Source organism: Macrobrachium nipponense, chromosome 38 (genome assembly GCF_015104395.2).
Source record: "Macrobrachium nipponense isolate FS-2020 chromosome 38, ASM1510439v2, whole genome shotgun sequence".
NCBI lineage: Eukaryota > Metazoa > Arthropoda > Malacostraca > Decapoda > Palaemonidae > Macrobrachium > Macrobrachium nipponense.
The window spans coordinates 59,848,089-59,865,588 of NC_061098.1; the positions used below are offsets into that span (position 1 = coordinate 59,848,089).

General features: G+C 37.4%; 2 protein-coding genes across 2 annotated transcripts in view; one reads left to right on the plus strand and one right to left on the minus strand.

Annotated features, from left to right (window-relative positions):
* LOC135209741 (thiol S-methyltransferase TMT1B-like) overlaps positions 1 to 17,500 on the plus strand; it is a 597,585-nt gene that overhangs the window by 70,060 nt on the left and 510,025 nt on the right. The window lies entirely within an intron of this gene.
* The window catches only part of LOC135209489 (neural-cadherin-like), a 149,998-nt gene that overhangs the window by 12,052 nt on the left and 120,446 nt on the right, over positions 1 to 17,500 (minus strand). Inside the window, exons 10-13 of the mRNA XM_064242143.1 lie at positions 14,665 to 14,841; positions 8,675 to 9,074; positions 5,200 to 5,402; positions 4,883 to 5,046 (exon numbers count right to left, since the gene is read on the minus strand). Coding sequence (XP_064098213.1) covers positions 4,883 to 5,046; positions 5,200 to 5,402; positions 8,675 to 9,074; positions 14,665 to 14,841 — 944 coding nt within the window. The remainder of the gene's footprint in view (positions 1 to 4,882; positions 5,047 to 5,199; positions 5,403 to 8,674; positions 9,075 to 14,664; positions 14,842 to 17,500) is intronic.

A 17,500-nucleotide genomic window follows, 5' to 3' on the forward strand; every position in this document is an offset into this window, starting at 1 on the left:
CTTCCTTTTAACTGAACCGTGAACTAGTGAATTCAAGTATAAACGCAGCCGTAGTGAAATAATAAATACCACAATTTGTTCAACTTCGAATCATATGCAAAGGTTAGGAAATTTCTCGCTGAACTGGCCACAGAAGAGTTATTTATAGAAGACTGGAAAATACCCACAAACCTCCCGCTTTTTATTAATGATCACAACGCATCTCAGAAACAATTCATTTTGTTTAATGGCTGTAACTTCACTTGATTGGCTTTCTAAGTGAATGCCAAAGTAGTTTCTCAAGACATAACTGCCAATTACTTCTGACTTCCTTTCACTTTTCATAACAATTTATTACATGTGCTAACGCCATTTACAAAGCTTAATGATCCTGAGGATTTGTAATGATTGTCGAGGCTCATATAACGTTAGCTCACTAGAGGCAGTCGGTCTATGTAGGTTTCATATATATGGAGAATAATAACGATAGCGATGACAACTTCAGCATGATTATTCTTCCAGTGTGAAACAATGTTCTCTCTGAAGACATAAGTTGCATCAATCACAATAATAACCAGTAAAAAATGAAACTCTCTGCCATGGTGCATATTATTCTGAAGGCTTCCCGCTTAGTTCGATTCCAAACTTCCTTGAAAACAAACCTTCCTTTTCACCCTTCAGTGTTTGTGTCTCGTGGGTTTCTGTCCTACTCGTTTATAAGAAACTGAAGACTAATTTATTTTGAACCAAACAAAAACTTCTTTCAGTTTTCTTCTGAAGATTGAAAAAGAAACACACAAAATCACTGTATAACATGTTTACTTCTAAGTATTTACATTTAATTTTACTCCACACTCGAGTACTTTCAGGCCCTATCTGTGGCCCATTTTCAAGAGATGTCTGGGCCTTCACCCAGGCTGACAACCCAAACATCTCTTGAAAATGGACCACAGATAGGGCCTGGAAGTACTCGAGTGTGGAGTAAAATTAAATGTAAATACTTAGAAGTAAACATGTTACACAGTGATTTTGTGGGTTTCTTTTTAATTAATTCATTTCTTTGAAAACCTTCATTGGGAAAGTGCCGCAGCCATATAATGGATAACCATTTTCTAAGGGTAATAATTGAATCACTAATTTATCTGTTCTGCTCATCATTCTTTATGTATTACACCTCTATATTTTGTCATTTTTCCTTTTAGTTTTCTGTGAAAGAAAACTATTGAGATGGCTATTTGTTTGTCAGTTCGCACTTATTCTGTCCGACCTCAAATCTTAAAAGCTACTGAGGCTAGAGGCTGCAAATTGGTATGTTGATCATCCACTCTCCAATCATCAAACATATCTCACTGCATCACTCTAGCCCCAGTAGTTTTTATTTTATATAAGGTTAAAATTAGCCATGAATGTGCATCTGGCACCGATGTAGTTGCCAAAAAAAAAAAAAGACAGGGCACCGATGGGCTGTGATGAAAGTTTCATGGGCCGTGTATAAAATTCTGCTGCGACGAAGAAACTCCGGCGCATTTTTTTACTTGTTTTCATACAGAGACGAATTTCTCCACGTCATGGGAAACAACGACAATAATGACAATATTAATAACAATTCAATATTTTTGCTCCTTTACTGCATTCAGCAAATACAACAAATGTCTAAGTCCTGAACTGACTTCAAACTTCCTGTCATCTGCAATAGATGTCATTGTCATACTGGAACCCGGTACGTTTTCGGTTGACATTCGAGCGACTTGTTCGGTTTCCGAATATTACATACATCTCGACCAGATATCGGGACTGATACGTGTACCGGTGATTTTGGAAAATACGAAATTATGTCAGGTAATTTCCATGGTATTAAAAATGCGCTGTCTTCATCAAAATTAGAAACATTGCCATTATTTCTTCCCACTTGTTTCATGGGTCTAATACAGGGGTTCTCAAAGTGGTCGATGAATAGTCAGTGTTAAAATGGGGTCGATGAATAACTAACGGGTCAGCGAATTAAATTATATATACTCGTATATCTAAAGTTCTAAACATATTTTCTTACTAGGTGTTACATTTTTATCATACTGCATGTCAAGTACTAAACTCATCATTCTCAAATTGGTTTTGACATTGGTGGGTTTTTTTTTCTTTTTTTTTCTTGAACTATTAAATGGTAGTCTAGGGGGTCGATAGAAAAATTTAAACTTCATTAGGGGGTCGAGGAGTTATGGAGTTTGAGAACCTCTGGTCTAATAGCTACTTTGCCCTCACATATGTTTGATTTCCCATGATTTTTTAAAGGTCTTCCAAACATAAAACAACGTATAAAAGGAAATGGTCCTCGAGTATGTGAGCACTTTTTCCTCTGTTTTATGGATACTGCAAATGCTCCGGTGTCATCCAGTCAAAAAGTGGCGTCATGAGTGATCCCGTTGCTCTGTACTTAGCTGAATGCAGATGGAAACTTCACTCTCTGCCTTGACAACGCCACAATGATTTAGCACCGCTGGCATTCAGGGGAGTTTGGGTATTTGTGCTCTTTACTGAACTAAATATCTGCTAAGCTATGTTTTGGGAAAATATTAAATATTAATTTTCTGGTTAAATTTAGTTATGAAGGTACTAAAATGCCATATATATGTGTGTGAGAGAAAAAGATGAGTTTTGAGCAATAAACACAATCTCATCATTTCTATATATACATGTGCACAAACATAATATGCATATATACATATTGGTGATGCCTGCAGGCAGATCGTCATTAGTCGAGAGAAATACCAGAAATACTAATGAAATAGTTCGAGAGTTATTACGGATGGTCGAAGAACTGAAGTGTTTATATTTCATACGTATTTGGGGGTCAATATCATCACAAAAGGTAAAATGACAAAATAGTTGAAGAACAGATGAGGGAAAGTAAAGAAGGGAGCAGGGGCGTTCAAAGGATTGGGAGTAGATTGGGAGTGTCTCCTGAAGCCTGATGGGAATGTATGAAATGATAACTAAACCCAGTCTTCTTTATGGAAGCGAAGTGTGGATGTTCATTTTTTGTGTAGTAAATGTCGTACAGGAGAAAAATGGAATGACGAGAAATGTGGTGATACATTGAAGTGATTCGAAGGTTAGTTGTGGTGAAACGATGAATCAGAGTTAGGAGATTTAATCTGTGTGGGGGTAGAATGCAGAAGTGCGAAGAGAAAGCATTACTGTTTTTATGCAGGGTTCTTCCACGCACTACTGATGAGCGTTCCCTGTAGTTGTGTGAGGTGGCTCATGCCGAGAAACCTTATTGCACAGCGGGTTCATTCACCAAAATGTCCGTTGTCTTGGTTACTGCCTCAGACCTAGCTCTCTACAAGTACAGTATATGCATGTATGTATGTACGCACTACATACAAAAGAAAATCTATACATAATCCCAATTATGAAATGATTCTCACGGTTCCTTGAGAGTTTTTTTAATAAATTAGAGATGGGGACATGGGGCCGCTTCATTGCAGTCAAGAAAACTATTAAGCATTCCAGGGCCATAACGTAGTGTTTTTCGTAAACAACTTTTAATCTGACTTATGGATTCCCACGCCATTAAAGCACTTAGTCTTTCAAACCTCATCCTGATTTTCGGAAGTACAGTGCATCGCCATTTGTGTTTCATTAATAATTTACTTAAGAAAATGAGGTTAAAGCTGCGCTTAGCCACCCAGCCATCCGCAAACGTGGTGACACGTATCATTGACGTCGGTATAGCGTATCTTCCGCTATACGTTATCAAATGGTTGTTTGACTAACGGTTAAATGTTATTTTATTCATATTGGGCAATATGAAATCTTTTAAAGTAAATTAATATATTGTATGATGATATATAATTCTTTTTTAATCGTTAAGTACAGGGGATGGCACTGCGTCACAGATACGTCACAAAGCACCACCTGTTGGCAACGGTCTGAGGAAAGGCAAGAAGTTGGTCTTTTTTCTAAGAGTAAACGGCTTAATTAAGCACATCTGTCAACTCAGTGTACTACCATAAATTAGGACATTGTTAGAAACACTCAGTGCTTTCTTTAGTAGCATGGAAATCCATACGTCGGTTCAAAAATTGTTTACGAAAAACACTATCTCATGGCCTTAGAATGTATAGTTTTTTTAGCAGGGAACCTTTGAGCTTACTAAGTACGCTTATTTCTTTCGCGAAGGAAATGTCTCTCATCTTATATACGAAATATCAATAGTTGATATGTTATACCTGATTTCCAGTTGTATCCTCGTGGTATTTACTTATCTTTGTTACAATTTCATCCATTTTTTGAGGGGTGAATTGTTTCCCTTACAATAAACAATAAAAGTACATTTTTGCCTTCTACATGACAAAATACCTGGTCATCGTTATTTAGATTATAGCTAATGAAACTACTGTCAAGCATTTGATCTTCAAATAACCTAAAATGCGCACTTTAATAGTTTTCAAAAAAAAGATCTTTAAACTGCTTGCAATATTTCAGGCATGATGGCTGCATCCTCCGAATCATGTCTCAGTAATGAAGGTGTTGCAATTATTGTGCCTCTCTCATGAAACATTATAATACTGTCATTATTTCAACGGTGCAGGAAATTTTATTTGACTTTTTGGCAAATGACATTTTCAGAAGTTGCCATAGGAATGCAATTTTTTATAAATTGACAAAAAATAATAATAAAAAAAAAGGCCAATGCAAAAGAGGAGAATGGTGAATACTGATGTTGTAGTATGATCTAATCATGCCGTGTAAAAAAGACTCCACCAATAGTTCAAAATGGCTGGATGTCTTGTATTATTCTGTGACGAAAGGAAATCTAAACGCAGACTGACTCCACCCCTTTTACTTGTCTGGCTGTCAAATCCACTCATTCGGATACGTTTTAATTGACGGTACTCACCTTCCTTCTCGGACGAGGCTGGAAGCAAAAATGGAACCGTCATCAGCATTCAGCGTAAACAAGGGATGAGGCTTCCCCGCCCACCGGAAGGTCTTGTCAGCCACGTCCCAGTCGTCTGGGTCGTCTACGTACACGCGGCCCAGGGGCGCGTCTGACCCGCTGCCCTGCGGAGGAAACAGACATTGTTTGGTGGAGTCGTAGGCGATTGTCGTAAATTGCCTGTGGTTTACAAAATGTATCCGAAAATATTATGCAGGGAAGGAACCATTTCTCTCTCTCTCTCTCTCTCTCTCTCTCTCTCTCTCTCTCTCTCTCACCTGGGTCTTCCACAGATAGACAGTCTTGGCAGCAGGTTTCATGGGATTGTCGTTCCTGTCGTCGACAACAACCGTGACTGTCTGCGTCCTATTAAGTCCTCCGGCGTCGCCAACCACGACCTCCACAGGGAGCGTCCGATGGCTCTCACGATCCAGGGAGCCTCGGGTCCATAACTCGGCTCCTCCCCGACCGCTGTCGACATCTGGTGGGGCAAAGGACAAACAAAGAAACATGTTATGTCATTATGACTACGAAAATGTGGCTATGAAGCCAAGCACTGGGGCACTTTCAGCCACTCTGAGCCCCAGAGAGTGAAAGGCGGAGTTGGAGTGTTTCGACAGCAAGATGGAAGAAAGATATTGGAAACGGAGGTACAGTACAAGACTGAAGCACGGGTTCAGCTAAGGGCCAAAAGGACATTTTTATTCAGGCAACATATGTAAGAACGCTCACACCAGCAACATATTTAAGAACATGTTCTTTCGGAGATCTCTAAAAGCTAGAGGAAAAATAATATCCGGTCAAATCACGCATTTTCATTTCACACATAGTAATACCTTTCGTTTCTTAAGAGATTAAATATTTTTGTACAATGGCACAAAAAAAATTGAAGAAAAGATAATAAAATACAATTGTTCGTCAACGTGGATACATATGGAACTGGGTCGACTTTGGATGTATAATTTCTTCTTGAACTTCGAGTTTCCTGTTGTTGGCCAGACCTGAATTCTATCAGTGTAAAAGTGTGACGTCATTTCAATGAATTATCAAGGTCATTATTTTTTTTCTATTTTTTTTTTTTAAACGTTCAGTACGATTCTTTTTCTTTGCGTTATATATTATATATTAATATATATATAATATATCTACTATATATATATATATATATATATATATATTTATATATATCTATATATATATACCTCCTTTTATATCTATAATATATAGATTATATATATAATAATTAATATATATATTGTATATTATATATGTATATATTATATTATTATATATATATATATATATATATCTATATCTATATATCTATATAGATATATAATATATATCTATCGTTATATATATATATATATATATATATATATATATATATTTGTATCCTAATATATTATATAAATCAAAAATCCCTATATATATATATATATATATATATATATATATATATATAGATACATACTTTATATCAAAGAGATATATAGATATATATATATATATATATACATATATAGATATATTTATATACGCAAAGAAAAAGAATCGTTATTATAATACAATATTATTTACTATGATCTGGGAATTATATATATATATATATATATATATATATATATATATATATATTATATATATATATATATATATATATATATATATATATATAATTCACAGATCATAGTAAATAATATTGTATCATAATAACTCTCATAACAGCACCTTAACTTCTGTCCCCTACAATTTTTTACTACGCTTTCCATCAAGATCATTAAAGCAAAAATATCAGAATACAATCGATGGTTCTCATTCCAACTGTTTTAGAAAATCAAAAAGTTACGAGATCAATGGATATCCTGGGATATTGTATTGCTAAACTATTATACAGTTCTTTATTCTTACAGCCTGGCATCTTCAACTATTACCTCTCAGTGGGACTGTGGGGTTTTCTCCCAGTTCCTCCTGGGAATGGAATACAGATTTCAGGAAAAAGGCCAAACACTGGAAGCTATGAGATCATTCAGTGCTGAAAGGAAAAATAAGAGTTGAAAGGTTCGAAAGGGGTAACAGTTGTATTGCGAAAACAATTCTTAGGAATGGGTGGATAGCAAGATGGAAGGAAGAGAATATGAATGGAGGTACAGTAAAAGCCTACATATATACACCATTATCTTCATCTCTTTCATATGGAACAGACCACCAGTGCACACTGACTCGGAATTCAAGCTTTCAAAGAAAATGGTCTTCATTAAAGATGAGAGATGAGGTGAAGGGAAATGCAGAAAGCAGAGATCTCACTTATCAAAAACAACATATTAACAAATAAATAAATAGTAAAAGAATTTTGGTAATTTAATAAAATGGAAGGGGAATTGTTTTAGGGTAGAAATGCATTGCATCTCCGCTTGAACTTTTCAAGTTCCAATTGTACGACATCCCCAGAAAGACTGTCCCACAGTTCAAGTGTGATGAATATAAGAACTCGGTAGGATCAATTATGAATGTGAAAGATCTCTTTTGAAACTCGTGAAAAAAGTGACAAACAAGAGACCATCCGCCGATGGTCCAAGTGATAACCGCTGACATTAGGAAACATAACCCTACCTCCACGAACCGCTCTACCCAAAAGAGATAAATTTCTGTCAGAAACAGACATCCACACCGAAGAACAGTATTCTAGTAGAGAAAGGACAAATGACCTAAAAGATGTCGCATTAATTTTATCACTGTTTTAAAAATATGAGGCATTACAAATAATACCTAACTTCCGTGAGGCATTTGCTGACACTTGAATTAGATATTTCTCGAAAGTAAGATTTGATGTAACGGCTACACCTAGAACAGTTAAATTTAGCTTCAGATTCAGACAGTAAAGCCCATCCACCTGAAGGGAAAGATGGTGTGGAAAATCTTTACTATATCTGCTAATCTACAGTGATTTCATTTTACCGTTGGTTCAGTCCCATACCCCATCGACTACACATTTTACCAATCCGCTCCATGTCACGATTAAGGGCAACTTCACTTCTCATAAAAGGAGACTTTACTACAACCTCAAGTGTTGAATCATAGACATACTGAACTATCTTATTTTCCAGCCCAATAACCGAAACACTAAAATTAAGAGTGGGCCAAGAACACTACCCTGTGGAATTCGGGATCCCATCAACAGCAACCGGTTGCTGACTACTTGTAATTTAATTTTGAAGTAAACCTAAAACATATGTACCCAATGTTAGACTCTGAAGTTTATAAATAAGTGCCTTGTGATTTAATAAATCTTTGTAAATAAGTGCCTTGTGATTTAATAAATCTTTATAAATATGTGCCTTGTGATTTTATAAACTATATAAATAAGTGCCTTGTAATTTTATAAACTATATAAATAAGTGCCTTGTGATTTGTTAAATCTTCATAAATAAGTGCCTTGTGGTTTTAATAAATCTTTATTAATAAGTGCCTTGTGACTTATTAAATCGACAGCAACACTAAAATCGATTTGAGTTACTCTCTACTCAAAACACGTGTATCAATGGCATGTCAAATCTAAAAGAACATATTTACTACGTCGGCCTCAGTATCTATAAAATCTGCTAATCTTGAGAGACAACACACTAGAAGTATGGATATCTCTACCGTCCTGTCTGACCATTCCAACTCTCTCTCTTTAATGTCTTAAACGACGAATTGCTTAAAAGGCCTGAATCTCATCAATAGTAAACCAAACAACATCGTCATACTCACGTTGATAGAACTTCAGACTGACAAAATCCATTACATAAGAAGGATTCGACGGCGAAAGCGACATGCTGAAGGGAGGCCCGTGCCCAAGAGACCACATATCGTCGTCAGTTGCCGTCAAAACGCCGAGCAGGACGGGAGGGTCGCCCTCCCTCACGTGAAGGACGTCCGGAGGAAGAATTCGAGGGGCGCAGTCGTTGACGTCTGTGACGGTGATGGTTAGGGTAGCGGTGGCAGTCAGGGGCGGCTCCCCTCTGTCCGTGCCCAGGATTCTGGCGATGCCCAGGGCGCCCTCTTCAGCCTCGCGGTCCAAACGGCGGGACAGCGTCACGCCTCCGCTCTCGTCCACCTGGAGCGAGTTCCAGCCGCCCACCACCGAGTAGTCCACTTGGCCGCCTCCCCCCTGGGGTGATGGAATAAACGGGGAAAATATCAATATGAAGACTGATGAAATATGAGAGAGAGAGAGAGAGAGAGAGAGAGAGAGAGAGACCGTAGCAGAGAAGAGCCAGGCTTTTCATAAGATGAAGAGGAAGGCCACTCAGCAATTACTATAGTAAAAATGACAAACACAGACATAACGAACGCACCTAAAATAAATACGCAAATGAAAGAATGTATACATTCATACATACACATGTACATACATACATACATATATACATGTCTATGTATTTTTCTATTTTTCTCCGTCTAAGACTTGTAAATATCTAACGAATAACTCCAATGGGGTGATACTGCATTTGAATATAACTTAGATTTCTTATTAACTCAGGAATAAAGAGATGTAATATGCTATAGAGGCTTTGTAAGAATGGAAATTTACTTTTTGTTTATTGATACCTTTTTCGTGTCACATGATTATGCCGCAGGAACTATTTACAAAAGGTTTTTTCTAGCTAGTGTTCCTATCAAGTTTTTCTGAAGACTGGTATCCAATTGGAAAACAAAAATTAGATCAGAGAATCGATAAACTAAAATCGAAGTGTAAGCGATAAAAAGAAATCACATCTAAAAACGTAAGAAAGAAGGAAATGGAAATTGAGACAAACGATGGAAGCTGCCAACTGCTGAGATGCAGAAAACCCTCACAGAAACGTTTGAAGAAAAGTCTTTTAAAAGTGAGACACGTAAAAAGAACCTCTTCCCTACAACCGATAGCCATCTTTGTCAGAAAGGAAACTGACGAATGCAGGGGCTCAGTTCCAGAACTGCACCAGCGAATAAAGATTTATTCTGAAGACTCAGCTTCATGCAATCAGCCGCTCTGAGATTTTAAGGGAGCGACTGGTAAAAAAAATGCAATAGTATATCCGTCGTTTTTGTTCACTAGGTTCTCAAAAAATGGTTGAAATCGCGCGGGAAAAAAGGAATTTTGGAACTGAGCTTGATATGCAGGATGCGTAACTACATTTGAAGTAATTTGATACTAATCTACTTCAGTGAAATCTCTCTCTCTCTCTCTCTCTCTCTCTCTCTCTCTCTCTCTCTCACACACACACACACACAACACAAAACTGGTATTGGTATAGTTCTAGCTTCAAAATAAAATTAAAAGGAAAACTGGGACAATTTATTTTTGATTCATCAGTGTTCGCAAATGACAGATGAAAGTAAGACTTAGCCCTGCCCAATGTCCCGTGGATAATGAACCCAAATAATCGATAAAAAACGCAGCGTTCCCAGTGAATTTCTAAGAAACATTTAAGTGAACAATGATTCTCCAGTTATAAAAAAGTGTATTACGCGTTTTTATTGCTGATTAGTGTAATCCTGATTCCCTTCAGCATGAATTCCCAACTCGAATGACGCTGCTAAAAAAAATTGCATTCATTAAGAGAAATTAAGAATGATATAGAAATTTGCCTGGAAATGGGAAACAGTTGGTAACATATTTTTGGGGGAACACGATCCTTGTAATCTGCAGCCCAGAATTCTATCAGCTGCAAGTTTTTCCGAAGAAATCTTGTCTGAATTCCCTACCTTGCAGACTTCCTAAGTGAAACTTTTCGAACTCTAATGGACTGTTGGTCGATGTGGCCTGTTTAGAACGTCTGTTTCAGCTGTAAGTGACAGTGATTCCTGATATATACGATATAGACGATGATGATGCCATTACTCTTGTTCAGGTTTTCTAGTTCCAGCACACAGTCATATTTATATATATATATATATTATATATATATATATATATTATATAATATATATATATATATATATATATATATATATATATATATATATAATATATATATATATATAATATATCATATAAATATATATATATATATATATATATATATATATATATATATATATATATATATATATACAATATATATTATATATATAAATATATATATATATATTATATATACATATATATATAAGCTAAGTGTACAATTTCTGTGCATAAATTTATAATATTAGTCAACCAACGATTTGGGTTTAAACCGGTGGCTTATATTCCTTGCAAATATTCATAAATTTCTTGCAATTTTGGTGATGTAAGAAATTTATGAACATTTGAAAGGAATATAAGCCACCAGTTTAAACCCAAATCCTTGGACAAATATTACAGTTATAACAGAAATTGTACACTTAACGTATGTATATATATGTATATGTGTGTGTGTGTGTTTTAGAACTAAAAAACCAGAACAAGAGTATAAGTATCATCATCGTCTATATCTCATATATCAGGAACATCGTCACTTGCAGCTGAAATGGACGTTCTACATAGGCCACATCGAACAACAGTCCATTAGAGTTAGAAAAGTTTCACTTGGGAAGTCTGCAAGGTACGGAATTCAGAAAAGATTTCTTCGGAAGAACTTGCAGCTGGTGGAATTCTGGGGCTGCAGATTACAGGGATCGTGTTTCCCTCAAAAATATGTTACCAACTGTTTCCCATTTCCAAGCAAATTTCTATATCTGTCTCTTAATTTCTCTTAATGAATGCATTTTTTTCTTTCTTTTTTTTAGCAGCGTCAATCGAGTTCAGAGTTCATGTTTAAGGGAGTCAAGATTGTCGAAGTTAACTTTACAACAAAAAAAGGGGAGAGAGAGAGAGAGAGAGAGAGAGAGAGAGAGAGAGAAGAGAGAGAGAGAGAGAGAGAGAGGGGGGGGGTTCAAGATGTGAAAAATCGAAACAATGAAAGCTGATTATTTTGTAGTATTTTGGTCATGTTGTTGATAGCAGTCATGAGGATTTATTTATTTGTGTGTGTATTGGCAACTATATTCTTTTCCGTAAATATGAGTTCCTAAGCCATTTACTAAACAATAAAAGCCTCGAGCATGCAAAACTCCAAATTGTTCATTTTCTAGCTAACTTTTATTCTAAATAGTGAAAATCTGTTTTGATATGTTGTTTACATGTTTACATTTTTTTTCTTTTATTAGTTCATTTATATCAAATATATGCCACTTTCCTCGCTTTTCCGCGTACTTTCCTGATTCTTCTATTTCATTTGGCAGACACACTGTCCCATATTCCTTTGCTTGTTTGCGATGTCCACCCCAAGAACGTTTAATGTCGCCTTATTGGGTTTTACAATATGATCTAAAAGAAATGTCTTCGCTTCGGCCAAAAGAAGTGGCGTGCATAATAAACAAAGATGTTCCTTTATCGTATATCGTAATACTGTCCAGATACCATCTGGTCCTTATACTTATGATCTTCACTTATTTGGTAAAATCCTAATTAGTTCATACAACCTACCTCTTAAGTTTAGTTCATTATGTTACAGCCATGCCATGTGCCACAATGGTCAGTTTCAATCAGCAAGGGATTCAAATCGAAAAACAATATTTGAATGACATATACTACACTCTTCAAGGACTTTGCACGAAACAATGAAAATCCTGCTCACAGTCTTGCTCACTTGTTTTAGAACTAAGACACCAGTAGTGTACAGTAATACAATAACGTACAACTTATACAAAAAATGTATTTTAATAACTCTTTAGACGCAAACACTGTGATTAATTCATACTTCTACCGCAAATAAAAAAAAACAGACTTGAGTTAAAGCGAGCTTTATGTAACATTCAACCATCCCAAAACCGGAGCAGGCTTTATTTCCCTTCTCAAGGGTATATTTTCCCCAGCTGTACTACATTGTTGTCCTTTGTTGAATAAGTCTAAGCGAGGATATTTCTGAACGGAAGCGGTGTAGCTTTCAGTGGTTCCAATGCTCAGTAAACGGGTGAAGTTCTAAGGATAACGCTGGGTAAGATCACTGGTTAGTAAGAGTCTTTGGACTCGTTTTTTCTTCCTCAAATATAAGCTAGAGCTGATACCACCTCTCCCTGCTTCCTAGATATTGTTGTATATACTACAAATATCTAACGGCAACTATGGTTTCACTTGTGAAATCTATTAACATAATTTTACTTTTACTGCTCGAAACATACATAGGTAAATAAAGTCACATACTATTTGATGAGGATCCATTTAAATATACTGGGAAGGCATACAATCTTACTAAATGAAATATGAAGTCTTTCTCCAAGAACACTTTATTCCAAAAACCTGGATACGCCCCTGAAAACAGATCCAGACTTGCTTACAAGCAATGAATTTCCAGATATAAGATTCATCCCTTCAAATGAAAGTTGAATTTTAGTGGTTTCATTGAACCTTTGTAAAAAAAAAAAAAAAAAAAAAAAAAAAAAAAAATCAACAATGCTCAACGATCTCTGTGAACATATTAAGTTTCATGGATACTTTCCGCAATATCAGTAAATAAGAAACACCATGTCCAGGTAACACTATGGAGAGGTATTAATGACGTAGATCACAAAAATATTATCCATCTCTTTGTGCAGGTAAGGTAAATCACTTTTGAAAACACCTGTATATAATCCTCGGTAAAGTTCTGAAATGATGACTCACTGGTATACAATGAGCAAACAAGCCTGCAAAATGAAACCTGTTCTTTAAAAGAAGAAATTGTTATGTTATTCTTCCTGGAATAGCATTACAGTTTTCCGAATACAGGAAAAGGAATAACATTAAGCAAAGTAAAATTCTGGCAATTCTTCTTCGTCTGGTTATTTTTTTTTTTATTTCAAGTTCCCAGTCTCACTGCAATTCATGGCTAAAGAGGCGTCTCGCCATTGCCATCAAAAAAAAAAAAAAAGGAAAAAAGTAGTTTAGTGAAATCCACAGGAACCTCAATGTTTTAACGCTAAGGTTTATTTTTATCAACACCAACGTAGTTCGGATCTCTCCTAGATAGTGACCCCAAGGGTTTTAAAAAATCAGGTATTTATCCACCTTTACAGCATGTTCAGAACAAGTCCGTTGGGGATAGCCGTAAAAAACATAAACAAAAGAATATAAATATTAGTCTTAGATAACGACCCCCGAAAACCCTTGGGGGTCACTGGTATGTAGGTAGTTCTAAGCAGGCAGGTCTTCGCGTAACGCAATCGACACAAGAGGAGAAAGAATTAAATTTAGTATAAATGGCTATAAATGGAGAGTCCACGTGATGCATTAAAAAAATAAATAAATAAATAAATAAATAAAAACAAGCAGTGCCTAAGTAAACAACACTCATTCTGTTACCTCATGTTGGGTGTACCAATCACAAAGTCAAAATATGGGTCATTACGTAGGAATAGAATATTAAGAGTAAGCAAGTTTCAAAGACGCAACAAAGGAATAACCTGACAGTTGCATTGTGAAATAATTGTTAGGAGAGGATAGACAGCAAGATGTAAGAAAGATATTATGAACGGAGGTACAGTAAAAGAAATGAAAGTGGTTGCAGCTAGGGGCCGAATGGACACCGCAAGAACCTTTAGTAATGCCTACAGTGCACCCAGGGATCACTACGTAGGGAATATAACACTTGTTAGATGAAAGGGAAAGGGAATTAACATCTCGTGTTCAATGAAATCTGGGTGTCCCTGACCAAACATAAACGACAATTTGCAGCTTCCCTCGAACCGAAAGTAGTTTACACAACGATTATACTTACAGCATCTGGATCGTGGGCGGACACAGTGGTCAGCAAAGTGCCCAGAGGGGCGTCCTCACTTATCGTGACGTGGGCATGAGGACGGACAAACTGAGGCGGATTATCATTGAGATCTCGGAGCCTCACGCCCACCCAAGCTGTGTCCTGATGTCTAGGGTCGACCCATCCGCCCTCCCCCTGCAACGAGAATGAACAGAAGATGCTTTCAAAGACGTCGTTGGAATAAATTTTGTAAAATGAAGAACAAAATACAGTGAGAAAAATCTGGACGAGATGTGAACAACCGCTATGATACTACTATCTATGATGAAGGGGTGACCAGACTCAAACCTTGAAACCTTAATACTACAAAAGGCTAATGCAAGTAACGCGATGGAGAATTCCTAGGCATAAAACAATGATCATTGACTTAGAAGTAGTGTTAGTAATTCTATTAGCAATGCTACTAAATATACCAGTCATACCATATCTATTCTTTCAACATATAAGTGATTCTTCTCGGTCCAAACTTGTGGACGACAGTTGTAAAAGAGTCTTGCTTTAATTGTTCAAAATGCAAACAATGACATAAGTTAAGTATATCTCAGTTAAACCAGACCACTGAGCTAAGTAATGCTGGGGTCACACATTCAAGTATCACGACAGCAACAGCGTATGCCCACGTATGTGGATCGTCGGCATCATCGCAGTGAAATGACCTTGAACAGCTGGTAAACAGGACACAGGCTAACGGATGTAAAGCCAGGACCGTAAATTGTGCCGCAAATGTACACGCAAAGAAAGCAAGGTCGGACGTCTACCTGGAACTTACACCAATAGTGTAATGTTCTATGTTCGTCAACTTCACGTCGCTACCACGCCCACCGTTGTGGGGCTGTAGGGTACAAAATGGCCGGCCTGTAAACAGACCAGACTATAAAGTGATGGACCATGTATGAGAGAATGTAAAAATATTGCATTCTGAAAATCCAGGTTGTAAATTCACTTTGGTAGAATTCTGCATGTACTGTAAAATATTGTATATTTTCAACAAATAAAAAAAATTAAGTCAGACATTTTAATATACATAACATTGGCAGTCCCAACATCTTGGGCTTCTTCTGATGGACGATGTGGGGCTTGAGGAAGTGGAATATGTTCAATATCCACTTCTCCCTGTCTGTCAGTCGTCCTCCGTGTCGATGTCATCACTCTGCATCTCATCCAACTCCGACTCCTGTAGGTGGAAGATGACATTTCCTCGACATGAGTGTCTGCAGGAGTGGCTGTAGGAGTCTTCTCCGGGCCGAAAGAAGGTCCTGCAAGAAGATGTGACCCTTCCTTGGTCATTTTAGGAGGTTCAGCATCTTGAAGGGCATTGTGGAGAGTACTTGGAGGAAGCTGCTGCTCTCGGGAGACGAAACAACAGCTGACCTGAGGGTTGTTGTTATTGTATTGAGCGCCGACCTGACCTTTTAGACCACGCTACAGTGTTGCCATGTCGTACAGGGTTGTAAATGTGCGAATCGGTTTCCCCATAGGCTATAGAGCAATTAGGAGGCCCAAGTGCTTCGCGGCGGAAAGAAAACAACGACGGCGAACAATGCAGGTGACCCTAGCGCCTACTCTGCAGTAGTCACCGTGGGTCCCACATGCAATGCCTGGACTTACATCAGGTGACATTTGGCGTGACCACCCACGACTTGTTTTGAACATTTACGTTACATTTACGGTTTACTGACGTAAGCTGCTGCCAACTAACAATATCCGCTCATGTGTGGGCGTGTGCGCATTGATACGTGAATGTGTGACCTTAGCATAACAGCTCTCCTAGGACTGGCCTGAAAGATTGGATATTTTTACGTGGCTAGGAACCAATTGGCTACTTAGAAACAGGACCTATAGCTTATTGTGGAATACAAACCACATCGATCAATGAATTTTTATCACCAGAAATAAATTACTCAGATTCCTTGTTGGCAGAGTCAGGGAATCAAACCCTGAGATCTGTAGTTGAGCTCATAACTAACTCATCCAACAAGGACCTAAACACAATGAAATACCTACCAATAAGCTAATGAGGAGAAAATAGTTCATGCATTATGAGACAAATTGAACACTGTTCTTGAAATTCAGGCTATGGGTAATCATTTTTTTATGCACTAGAGAAGACAATAAGCAGATTTCTCTTGTCCTAAAAAAAACATGACTAAATTAAAAACGTTACTAATTTGCTTGATTTGGTTGAGAGTCTAATGCTAAGGTCACACATTCACGTATCAACGCACGCACACCCATGCATGAGTGGAAATTGGTAGTTGGCAACAGCTTATGTCAGTAAACTGTAAATGTAACATAAAACATACGTAAAATCGTAGACGTATGGTGACGGGTCGTCCAGGCTCTAAGCTCTGCCCACTAGGGCGCTGTAGCCTGCTCCAGTTTTGAAATGTTCAAAATAAGTCGTGGGTGGTCACGCCTTATGTCACCTGACATAGCTCCAGGCATTGCACGTGGTTCACCTGCATTGTTCGCTGTCGTTGTTTTCTTTCCGCCGCAAAGCACTTGGGCCTCCTAATTGCGCTGTAGCTTACGGGGAAACTGATTCGTACATTTACAACCCTGTACGACATGTGGTCTAAAAGGTCAGGTCAGTGCCCTCAGGTCAGCTGTTGTTTCTGTCTCCCGAGACCAGCAGTTCCCTCCAAGTATACTCTCCACAATGCCCTTCAAGATGCCGAACCTCCTAAAATGACCAAAGAAGGGACCATCAACGTCACATCTTCTTGCAGGACTTCTTTCGGCCAAGAGAAGACTACTACAGCCACTCCTGCAGACACTCAGGTCAAGGAAATGT